This window comes from Eurytemora carolleeae, unplaced genomic scaffold (assembly GCF_000591075.1).
Source record: "Eurytemora carolleeae unplaced genomic scaffold, Eaff_2.0 scaffold371, whole genome shotgun sequence".
In the NCBI taxonomy this organism is placed as follows: Eukaryota; Metazoa; Arthropoda; class Copepoda; order Calanoida; family Temoridae; genus Eurytemora; species Eurytemora carolleeae.
The window spans coordinates 80,072-92,254 of NW_019396355.1; the positions used below are offsets into that span (position 1 = coordinate 80,072).

The following is a 12,183-nucleotide window of genomic DNA, read 5'->3' on the forward strand; positions in this document are numbered from 1 at the left end:
AATGAATCCTAAAAAGATTTTCTACAATACTGCATACTCAGTTCAACCCCCGTGCATTGCCGGTCACTCCCTTTAAGCTTTAGTTCTGTAAATCTGATTTATAGAATTTTTGGTACAATGTACTTTTCGACATGTTTTCTTTTTAATTCTTATAAAGTAATTAAGTAGTAAATTGAATTTTTATTCTCAAAAAATCTTAACGTTTTATAGTTCAATTGATTTTGGTACATATCTTAATGTCCGCATATCCTGATTAAATCCATTATCACAGTGCACTTATGTACATTTTTGAAATGAAAGATAATGCTTTGGAGTTTAATTTTTTAATTAAAAAACAAGAATTAATGTATCTTTTAAACGGGTTAAATAGAATGCAAACGAATCTTTAATTTGAAATCCTTGATGGAGATATCATCGTGCTTTGCCCACTTCATATCAGTTAAGCTGCTCCTGAGTACTGAGTAGGGATACGAGTCGAAATTTTCCAAAAATTCACTCTCATTTGTGTACAAGAGTAAGGTTTAACTGGCACCGATGCAAACTGTAATTAAAAGGGTTACTTTAAATCACATTTAGAATTTAATAAAACGATTATTCATCTTCTGTTTGTTTGTATTTATCCTATAAACGCCATATCGGCTGAACCGATCAGGTCCCAATTTTCAGCGGGACCTTACGTGACCCCAGGGAAGGTTTATGGATGATCAAAATTTTAAAAGTTAGCCTCCAACAAAATTCGATTTTCATTAAATTCTAAAATTCCACGAATGTTTTTTTTATAAAATCCGCGAACTTTTTTATTGTTTTACAATGCATACAAAAAGAAAATGTTTAGAAGATGATCCTAGTCTTTTCAATCTTAACTATTATGCAGCTTACATTTAATTTTGCCACCTTATTTTACTTAGGAATAATTGACAACCATAGCATTCAATATCTAGGAGCAAAATTAAATTCCAAGAAAGTTTTAAAGTTCTAGTTTTCCAATTAAATCTCCCAAGGAGCAAATTTAATCTCAAATATCTTCCATCCCTTCACTTGAAAACATGTGCAGCTTTATATAAACGTCAGAATAGTTATTTAATTATACATTTGATCACGTGTACGTTCAAGTTTCATCTTCAAATTTTCGAAAATTATTTTAAGAAAACTAAAATTTTAATGCAAGTTTTTATAAACCCTTCAAACGCTGGAAGAATACTGTTAAAATTGTTGCAATGGATTTGACAATTTTTCCATGAGCAAATGCTTTTTAAAAAGATTATAAGGTCATTTTAAAGCCTTGTAATTCTTATTTTTATTTCAAAAGTAGATTTTTATTTTTGAAAAACACGTTCCAGAAACTGAACACACAAGTCAACATATAATTTGTTTTATTAATAATCATTTTAACAAAAACATATAATGTTGAGAAAGCTTCAAATCAATCATTAACTATGGTACTTTAATTTCAGAACTATGAAATAAAATTACTGTGATATTCCGATAGATAGATAGTTAGTTAGGATAAGGTTAAACCCTCCTAACCTAGAGAATGGAGTAAAGAAAACTAAAAAATACAAATGTGTAAACGAAATTGAACAGGGCTAAAAAACAAAAGAAAAAAGCAAAATGGGAAACGCAGCTACTACGAAGAAGGGCGATTCCTCTGAAAGCGGTAAGCCTGTCATACTTAAAAAATCACTGTTCTGATTTGGACGATTAATTCCTACGTTTTAGTCAGTAAAAAGTAGAGAGTAGGTCAAAAAAACTTTTATTTTTCTCTTTAAAAAAACTCGTACGTATTAGCTAGTAAAAAGTTGAGTGTAGGTAAAAACAAACTTAAATTTTTCTCTTTAAAAAGAAACTCGTACTTATAAGCCAGTAAAAGTAGAGGGTAGGTAAAAAAACTTTAATTTTTCTCTTTAAAAAGAAACTCGTACTTATAAGCCAGTAAAAGTAGAGGGTAGGTAAAAAAAACTTTAATTTTTCTCTTTGAAAATAAATTCGTATTTATAAGCCAGTAAAAGAAAAGGGTAGGTCAAAAAACTTTAATTTTTCTCTTTAAAAGGAAACTTGTACTTATTAGCCAGTAAAAAGTGGAGGTTAGGTAAAAAAAAACTTTACGTAAACTAGCACCTATCAGTTTACAGGAAATACTTTGTATTTTCTACCTAATGTGGTTAGCTAAATAAAATTCCTGGAAATGTCCAGACATTTCTATATTTATTTCTCAAAACTCATATTTAGACACATCATTATTATGCATGATTATTGATTTATCATGGGTGGACTTACTAAAAAATGAAATGTAAAAATTTAAGTTATTGAAATGTACTAATATTTTTTTTTCTTTTTTAGGTAAGTGATGATTTTATCAGTGTAAAAGAAGATTTTGTAAATATTTTTCCTTGCATTGTACGGTGGCAGGCGATAATACCAATAGATTTAAGGTTTTATTGTTAACACGGTTTTTTCGAATTACAAGTTTAAAAGTAATTAAAGAGAAGTTTTTTTAATTTACAGATTCTCGTTGTTTTTCATTTTTTTGTGTATCCATGCTGTTTAATAGCTTGATATAAATCAAAATTTAAATCGAAAGTCGTCTTTATTTTATTTATATAATCGTATACCACCGTACTATAGACGACATTTAGTTTTGGGAAATATATTAAAGGGACTGTAATCGAAATTTCAAGTGAACCTTCATGCAAAGATGCTAATGCCCGATTTACAACTTTTAACAGCTTTGTTTGATGAAGTATGAATTAGATATGAATGTTTTTGTTTCTTTAAACTTTATGTATTAATTTAGTACAAAGTCATACATATACTTATTTGAGTTTTTTTTATTCGATTAAGGTTTCAATGTTTCAAGGGTACCGTTGTAAAACTATGGAGGGCCACTTTAAATTACACTTACGTCCCTTAAACATATACATATATTATATAATAATGTACATGTGTATTGTACATAAATACTTTCGTACATATACTGATGATAAACCAATAATATAGAATGTTACTATTATATTTTTTTAACATCTAGGCACTTCAAAAATATTTTTAGAATTTTCTCTTTTTTTCATCATGCATCTTAAAGTTTACGACAACTTAGTAAACAATTTATTCCTTCCCAGTTTCTCTTTTATGTTTTGGAAATTTGACACTAAGTATTTGAATTGTATTAAAGTATAGCGCATAGCTCTAGTGTAACATAACTGCTGTGTATTTTCTTCTAAATTCAAGTTTTTTTTCAACCTTAAATCTTGTTAAATTTGGATAAATCCTGCCTCAAAGATCGGCTGGGTAACAAACCTCTAAACCCCTTATCTGACGAAACTAAGGAGTTATCTTGTTATTTGATAAACCCTTTAGATACTGCATAGATAGGTGTTAGAGTAATGATACAAGAATTAATTGTTTGTTTCCATCTGCATTCCTTGACTCTTATTAGTTGTATGGTTTGGACTCTTGGAGACTCCATATATAGGGAGAGGGGCGGGGGTGTACAGACACTGATCCTTATCCATATATTTATCCTACAAGGACCGTAGGATCTACAGGTTTACATTAATCCTACAGGTTTACTTTATAGGATCAGGGTCATCTTCTTATCCAAGGGGCGGATCCTTATTCATATATTTATCCTACAAGGACCGTAGGATCTACAGGTTTACATTAATCCTACAGGTTTACTTTATAGGATAAGGGTCATATTCTTATCCAAGGGGCGGATCCTTATACATATATTTATCCTACAAGGACCATAGGATCTACAGGTTTACATTAATCCTACAGGTTTATAGGATAAGGGGTCTTATAATTACCCAGAGGGGGGAGGGGGGGGGGTCAATTTTCACAAATATATTGTATTGAATGAACACCCCTTCCTTAAGAATGAATTTGGTATTGATTTTTTTGGGGGGAATAAAGTGAATTTTGAGGGATTTTTTCCATTAGATCTACTGGTTTTCCATTAGATCTACTGGTTTTCCATTAGATCTACTGGTTTTCCATTAGATCTACTGGTTTTCCATTAGACCTACTGGTTTTCATTAATCCCACAGGGCAAGGGGTGGGAGGGGTTCAATTTTAACAAATCGATTGTATTCAATTTACCCCCTCGCTTAAAAATTATTTTGGTATGGTTTTGATATGGGAAAATGTGAATTTTGAGGGATGTTTCCATTGGATCTACATTCTACAGGTTTTCATCAATCCTACAGGCTCAGGAGATGGAGGGGGATATTGGATAATAAAAGATCTTTTAAGATCTCCAATCGATCCTGTTAATTAATTGGTATAATTGTCAGAGAACCAGTTAATCTCACAGTTGTGTAGTTGAGCCTGCAAAGGTTTTATCTGATTAATAATGTGGAAGATATGGTCGTTTTTTCTAGATTTTAAAGTCTTTGTTCTAATAATTCTTATAAGTTTTTCTGCAATAGAAATGCGCAAGTCACTTTAGTACAGATAATAATGCGCAAGTCACTTTAGTACAGATAATAATGCGCAAGTCACTTTAGTACTGATAATAATGCGCAAGTCACTTTAGTACTGATAATAATGAGTTCAAAATGTTAAAAATTGTGATATCTAACTGATACTACTATCAGACAAACAGGTTTAATTGATTCTTATAGAGGGTCATTTGATCCTACAGAGATTCAATTAATCCTGAGGTTTAATTGATCCTATAGAGGTTTAACTTAGCCTAAGAGGTTTAATTTATCCTATAGATCCTAAAGAGATTTAATTGATCCTACAGATAATTAATTATTCCTTTTTAGGTTTAATTTATACTATAGTGGTTTAATTGATCCTACAGAGGTTTAATTTACTCTGTAGTGGTTTAATTGATCCTATAGAGGTTTAGTTTATCCTATAGTGGTTTAATTGATCCTATAGAGGTTTAATTGATCCTATAGTGGTTTTATTGATCCAATAATGGTTTAATTGATCCTACAAATATTTAATTATTCCAATTTCATTAAAATTTATCCTATATTGGTTTGATTGATCATATAGAGGTTTAATTTATCCTATAATGGTTTAATTGATCCTATAGAGGTTTAATTGATCCTACAGAGGTTTAATTGATCCTACAGAGGTTAAATTTATCCTATAGAGGATTAATTGATCCTATAGAGATTTACTTGATAGAGGATTAATTTATCCTATAGATATTTAATTGATCCTATAGAGGTTTAATTGATCCTATAGAGATTTAATTGATCCTATAGAGGTTTAATTGATCCTACTGAGGTTTAATTGATCCTATAGAGGTTTAATTGATCCTACTGAGATTTAATTGATCCTAAGTGGTTTAATTGATCCCATAGAGGTTTAATTGATCCTATAGTAGCTGAGGTTTAATTGATCCTACTGAGGTTTAATTGATCCTATAGAGGTTTAATTGATCCTACTGAGATTTAATTGATCCTAAGTGGTTTAATTGATCCCATAGAGGTTTAATTGATCCTATAGTGGTTTAATTGATCCTATAGTGGTTAAATTGATCCTATAGATATTTAATTGATCCTATAGATATTTAATTGATCCTAAAGATATTTAATTGATCCTAAAGAGGATTAATTTATCCTATAGATATTTAATTGGTCCTATAGAGGTTTAATTGATCCTACTGAGGTTTAATTGATCCTATAGAGGTTTAATTGATCCTACTGAGGTTTAATTGATCCTATAGAGGTTTAATTGATCTTATAGAGGTTTAATTGATCCTACAGAGGTTTAATTGATCCTACAGGTGCTCATTCATTCACAGGATCACTCTGCTTTCTTTTTCGAGTTCAACACACAGAAGCCCTAGTTCTCATATACTTTAGTTGACTGTTTGACCATCTAGCCCCCATTGTGAGACGTTCAAATACTAGTTTGAGAAACCTGTAACAAGAAATATCTCGCTTTTGCTTAATATTCAATCACGCTTTAATACTCAGGTTTTTTTTATGCCTTAGTTGGTTGTTGGTGTTGGTAATGAGACCAGCCTAAACATATTTGGGATTTTTTAATGGATATTTTTTGGGAAACTTATAAAAATCTGATATTTTTCGGGCCTAAAAAGTTTAAACCAGGGGTGTTTATCATCTATTTACTATTACAAGTCTTAGGGATTTTGATTTGGGAATTAAACTTACACGAGTTTTTTTAGCGTTTTGATAAATAAGTCTCAAAGTGATATTTTATATGAATAATATTTAGTTGACAGCTGGGTTTTTTCTACAGTTTTTATTTTCCTAAAAGTTGACAATAAAGGGGTTTAAGATTTCCCGAGGTTTTATTCACCATTTTAAACTTTCCAGATTTCTGATATAAGATAAACAATCCCTGTATGGAGAATCTGATTGTGTTGAAGATAGACAAGTCTGAATAAAGCCGTCTCAACTTGAAGTTACTGCCTAGCCATGAATTTGTTGAAAATAAATCTGGCGTAAGAGCTTGTGCAACTGTCTGTGTAAACTTTTGGACAATGAAGAAATCTAATCCCGAGGGACGAACTTCTTTTCAAAGTCTTTTACAGCTTGTTTTTGATTCTGTTAAGCCACCGGCACCTAAAGGTATGGTCAATTTCATTTTTTATTAACAAAGGTTAGTTTGGTATCTATTTAGTTAATGTTCAAAAACAAATTGTATGAACTGCTTTTGTTTAGTTTAGTTTTGTTTTGATCAAATATGAATTGATAAAAACATCTCCAGTGAAGAACCTCAAAACTAAATATGACATCCAGTTAATGTCGCTTCATACAAGTTTTATGAAGAAAAAATTCCAGTTTCGTAATTTGATTTGATAAAACATCAAACTATCAGCCTTCACAGCCCATTTATCCATTATCTTGGAAAACATAAACTCGTTCATGTTCGGAGTTAATCTGACATCTGCTCCACCATGTTCATTTGCAGCACATCCATACTATTCATCTATTCATCTATTCGTCTATTTATCTTTAGTCATCAATCCATCTTTACGTCTATTCATCTATTCCTCTATTCATCATTATCCAACAATTCATCTATTCATCAATTCGTTTATTCATCTATTCATCTATAGCCATCAATCTATCTATACATCTATTCTTCTATTCATCATTAGCCATCAATCCATCTATACATCTATTCATCTATTCATCTTTAGCCATCAATCTATCTATACATCTATTCTTCTATTCATCATTAGCCATCAATCCATCTATATATCTATTCATCTATTCATCTTTAGCCATCAATCCATCTATACATCTATTCTTCTATTCATCTTTAGCCATCAATCCATCCATACATCTATTCATCTATTCGTCTTTAGCCATCAATTCATCTTTTCACCTATAATCATCAATTCATCTATTCATCTATTCTGTTAAAGCCATTAATTCATCTATTCATCAATTCTGTTAAAGCCATCAATTCATCTATTCATCAATTCTGTAAAACCATCAATTCATTTATTGAACTAAAGTCATCAATTCATCTATTCATCAATTCTGTTAAAGCCACCAATTCATCTATTCATCAATTCTGTTAAAGCCACCAATTCATCTATTCATCAATTCTGTTAAAGCCACCAATTCATCTATTCAGCAATTCTGTTAAAGCCATCAATTCATCTATTCAACTATAGTCAATTCATCTATTCATCAATTCTGTTAAACCATCAATTCATATATTCATCAATTCTGTTAAAGCCACCAATTCATCTATTTATCAATTCTGTTAAAGCCATCAATTCATCTATTCATCAATTCTGTTAAAGCCATCAATTCATCTAAAAATCAATTCTTTGATAGAAATTTTACATTCGTTTATCCATTTATCCATTCATAGTAATTATTCATTAATCTATTAATCTATATAATCTTTCCGTCCATTCCTTGATGTGTTGGATGATATATATCTAGTCTTGACGTCTATATTAGAATCCACTTGTTACTTCATCTTTGTTAGTTTTTATCTTATCAGGGATGAATATGTATACAGGGATGTTAATTTTATCATAAATCCCCCTCCCCACCAAATAAAAAGAATTTTTAAATTTTTTTAAAGAGATTTTTGCAAAAATTTTATTTAGAATAATGTAAGAACATATCAGAATTACAAAAATAGAACAAAAATTAAGAATTTTAATTGCAATTATTTATTTCCCAGATTATAGGACAATATCAGGGATATAAGCAAACATTTGTTAGTTTTTCTTAACCTTTGTCTGGGTAAACACGAGGAAGATATTCTTGTTTTTCTCTCTGAAAATTGATAATACTTCATTGGTATAATATTGACCTTCTGGAATGTGCAGCAAAAACATGAAATGAATCGACAGAAAACGAAAATAATTTCTTTATTTTACTCAGATAAAGGTTAATAGGGTACCATTGTGAATCGGTCTTGTAACTCTTAAAAGAAGGTTACTTAAAACAAAATTACGCTCACAGTCATTTTTACAGGAGTTTAATTCCCTGCAATGTATATTTTTTATAAATCCCTGTCTATGTATATTGTATATAAATCCCTGTCTATGTATATTGTATATAAATCCCTGTCTTTGTATATTGTATATAAATCCCTGTCTATGTTTATTGTATATATCTCTCTGTCTATCTATATTGTATATAGAACCCTGTCTATTTATACTGTATATAAATCCCTGTCTATGTATATTGTATATCAATCCCTGTGTATATTGTATATAAATCCCTGTCTATGTATATTGTATATAAAACCCAGTCTATGTATATTGTATATAAATCTCTGTCTATGTATATTGTATAAAAATCCCTGTCTGTGTCTTTAGTCAAACAATGACTAGATACGTCTCAGTCTTCACATATCTACCGCACATTCTTTATTCATATACAACCGATGAATACAAACTAATTACGTCATCCCCCACCCTAACCCTAAAGTGTCAGCTGATGTTTGTTTATTTGCAGTAAAAACACACTGTGTACACTTTGTTCATTCTGAAATTTTCTAAAAAATTTATTTATGAAATTAATCAGCATTTTACTAACCCTGCTATCTGATTAAACTCTAAAATATTTTAATTCCATATTCCTAAAATACTCCCCCGCCCCTTTTTCTTCGCATCCCCCCTCTCTATCTTGATTTTCCCCCATATTAAGCCCAGCTTATATTAAGGCAAGCATAGTGAATGCAAGCTAAGGGAAAATTGATACATATATGATATAAACTAAACCAGGGGTGAACTAAAAACATTATTTAGTACTAGAATCGGGGCTCCAGTTAACGAGCTTATTTATCGCTTTTAAGTAATTTTTTTTTAATTTCTTCCTAAAATTTTGAAGAAATGCCCCTGCACAAAAGCGTTGTAATAATTTTAATAACTTTCTATAAAAAATGAGAAAACATTACATGATTAAAAGAATTACACCAATCACGACAAAGTCAAAGAAATATCTCCACGTACTGCAATATTTACATTTTTTCTAGAAAATTTTAAACGATCTCAGCTTTTTGAGTAAACAACTAGTAGTTAAAAATGAATTATATAATGTGTACGCATACTTATTTTGATGATGTTCTGTATTCTTAATCTATCTATAATCATTAGTTATTTGAGTTTAAATTAGATATATCAGAACTCTAATCTACATCCATTTAGCAGATTTAATCTTAACAATTAGATTAACTCATTATTTCAATTATTTTCAGTCATAATTTGCATGAATCCACATTCCAATAATGATACGCTTGCATAAGCTGCTTTTACATCTTAATTAATGTCCAAGAAAGTTGAAAAACAAAGAAAATTCTGAGAACCGTTTAATATAAAAACAATTATTTTGTTAGAGGCAAATTTGTGAAGGAACCAAGGAAAACAAAAAAGTTATTTTTAACCTTCTTTGAACATTTTTCTGTTCACTTTGTTTGCTTTGATTAAATTTAATCTGAGACGTGATCCTGCATTGAGAGAAAGAACTAAGGTGAACCTAACTTGAAATGTTAAAATATGCTCAAACGAAACTATTTTACCTGTGACCAAATTAATTTATTGAAATTCAAGAAAATGAAAGATTTTCTCATCTTTAAACGCCCAATGTTAATCAAACCTAAGAATTCTAAATTATCAAATATGTAGCACTATACAAAGTACACGAAAAATTTGTGTTATTTTAGTTTGCTAATTTAAGATTTCATTCTTCTAAAAATTAATTTCTTTTTATGTATTTACGAGTTTTTATTTTCCTGAATTGTGTTGTATATTTATAAGCAATTTATATTCTTAAAAAACTGTGTGTCATGATGTTTGGAAATTGTCATTTATGTTTTTAAGAAATTTCGTTTCTATGATGTGAATCAGCTTAAACTGTTAACGTTAAAACCAAAGTCATATTTATCAAAAATGCTAATATTTATTTTCATTTTCACATCAATGTATAAAGTTTCTTAAGATTTAATGCTCGAGTTCTTATCTTATCATTTTATGAGCTTAGTTTCCTAGTTGATCATTTTTTTATCAAGAATTTAAACTAGGGAAAAAATAAAATATGACACTTTCATCTTGTATTTATTAAGTCTGGCGTGAAGAAAAAATCAAACTGACCCTGAAATCTGACGTTAATATCAATGAGGATTAAATTTAACGATATTTAACGACCTAATTTAAAAGGATAGGGGAGGGCATCTTTTTCATCAAATGGCACTTTTTCCATGTCAGCAATTGACATTGGACAAATATTGTTTCTATTAATGTTTTGAAATTATATTTTCTTGTCTTAAATGTGGATAGTTCTATTTTATTACCTGAAGTTATAGTTAAATTCCCTTGATAGCCTTTATAGGTCAATATATCCTAAATCCCTCTGTACCACTACCTTTACCCCCTGTCGGTCAATGTATCCTAAATCCTCCTGTACCACTACCTTTACCCCCTGTCGGTCAATGTATCCTAAATCCTCCTGTACCACTACCTTTACCTCATGTCGGTCAATATATCCTAAATCCCACTGTACCACTACCTTTACCCCATGTCGGTCAATGTATCCTAAATCCCCCTGTACCACTACCTTTACCTCATGTCGGTCAATATATCCTAAATCCCCCTGTACCACTACCTTTACCCCAAGTAGGTTAATGTATCCTAAATCCCCCTGTACCACTACCTTTACCCCATGTCGGTCAATCAATTCTAAATTCCCCTGTACCGCTTTACCCCCCCCATGTCGGTCAATCAATTCTAAATTCCCCTGCACCGCTTTATCCCGCCATGTCGGTCAGCAGTTGCTGGGCCCGCGTACTCTCTCGTCATCCCTGCTTCCCTTACGCTTTGTTGCAACTGTAAACTGTTAAAGCAATGCAAAGGAAAGTTTTCAAGTTTAAAGGTTAATTTCCAGGCCTCGTAAATATGTAGTCTTTAGGTCCAGGTGGAAAGGCGATGAAAAATGATTCCGTCTCAGGGCTTGAGATCAGTCTAGATAAATCTTGTGCCCTGTAAAGTTGGTAAAAATGTTAATACTCAATATGTTTGCAAGGTGTTCAAGCTGCATTTTGGTATAATTAGTGATCAAGTGTTTTAAAACAGGAAATAGGAACGGAATAGATCGCAAGAAGCAGGAGGATAAGGATCGAAAACAGGAAGTGACGGGAAGTGGATTGGTTGATCAAAGGAAGTAGGAGGTGAAGCTGTTGGATTGAATAAAATTTGAAGCTGAAAGCTAAAATAAAAAGCAGGAGAGAGATCAATATTTGTTGGGAAAGCTGTTGTCAGGATTATTAGAATCAAGGATCAAGAAGTAAAACAGGATCAAGATCAAAACCCGTGAAAGAATGAAAGAAAAAAACTTGCTGTAATAAAAATCAACTAAAAGAAACTGAACATAACCTATCAAGATCAATATAAAGCAGTACTATAGGACTAAAATGAAGACATAGATGAAAGATCAGGATCAATGTTAAGAATAACACAAAGATCAATACCTTGAGAAAGAATAAGATCGTTTTTACGAGAGAAAGGAGTACTAGGATCAATACCAGGATCAGGGATTAATAAGAGCAGTAGGGTGAATACCTGGATCAGGATCAAGGATGGGTTTAATGAATAGTTCTCTCCAGGAGCAGAAAACAGCAGTGGTTGAAAAACTAAGGAAATTGTCCCAAGGAAGTTTAACTGTCTATGGTGAGAACCAGGAAGTATTTAAAGGGACTGTATATGCGTAATTTCAAGTAACC

The 12,183-nt window shown here is 31.0% G+C and overlaps 1 protein-coding gene across 12 annotated transcripts in view; it reads left to right on the forward strand.

The window, feature by feature from the left end:
• The first annotated feature begins 1,434 nt into the window (after positions 1 to 1,434).
• LOC111701604 (cAMP-dependent protein kinase catalytic subunit) overlaps positions 1,435 to 12,183 on the forward strand; it is a 31,468-nt gene continuing 20,719 nt past the window's right edge. For 4 of the 12 annotated variants that reach the window (XM_023472966.1, XM_023472967.1, XM_023472961.1 and 1 more), the window contains exon 1: positions 1,435 to 1,657. In XM_023472966.1, coding sequence (XP_023328734.1) covers positions 1,612 to 1,657 — 46 coding nt within the window. In that variant the 5' untranslated portion in view covers positions 1,435 to 1,611. Of the gene's footprint in view, positions 1,658 to 6,321; positions 6,561 to 11,412; positions 12,131 to 12,183 lie in introns of those variants that run through there. The other 8 variants (XM_023472953.1, XM_023472954.1, XM_023472957.1 and 5 more) reach the window with 7 other exon arrangements.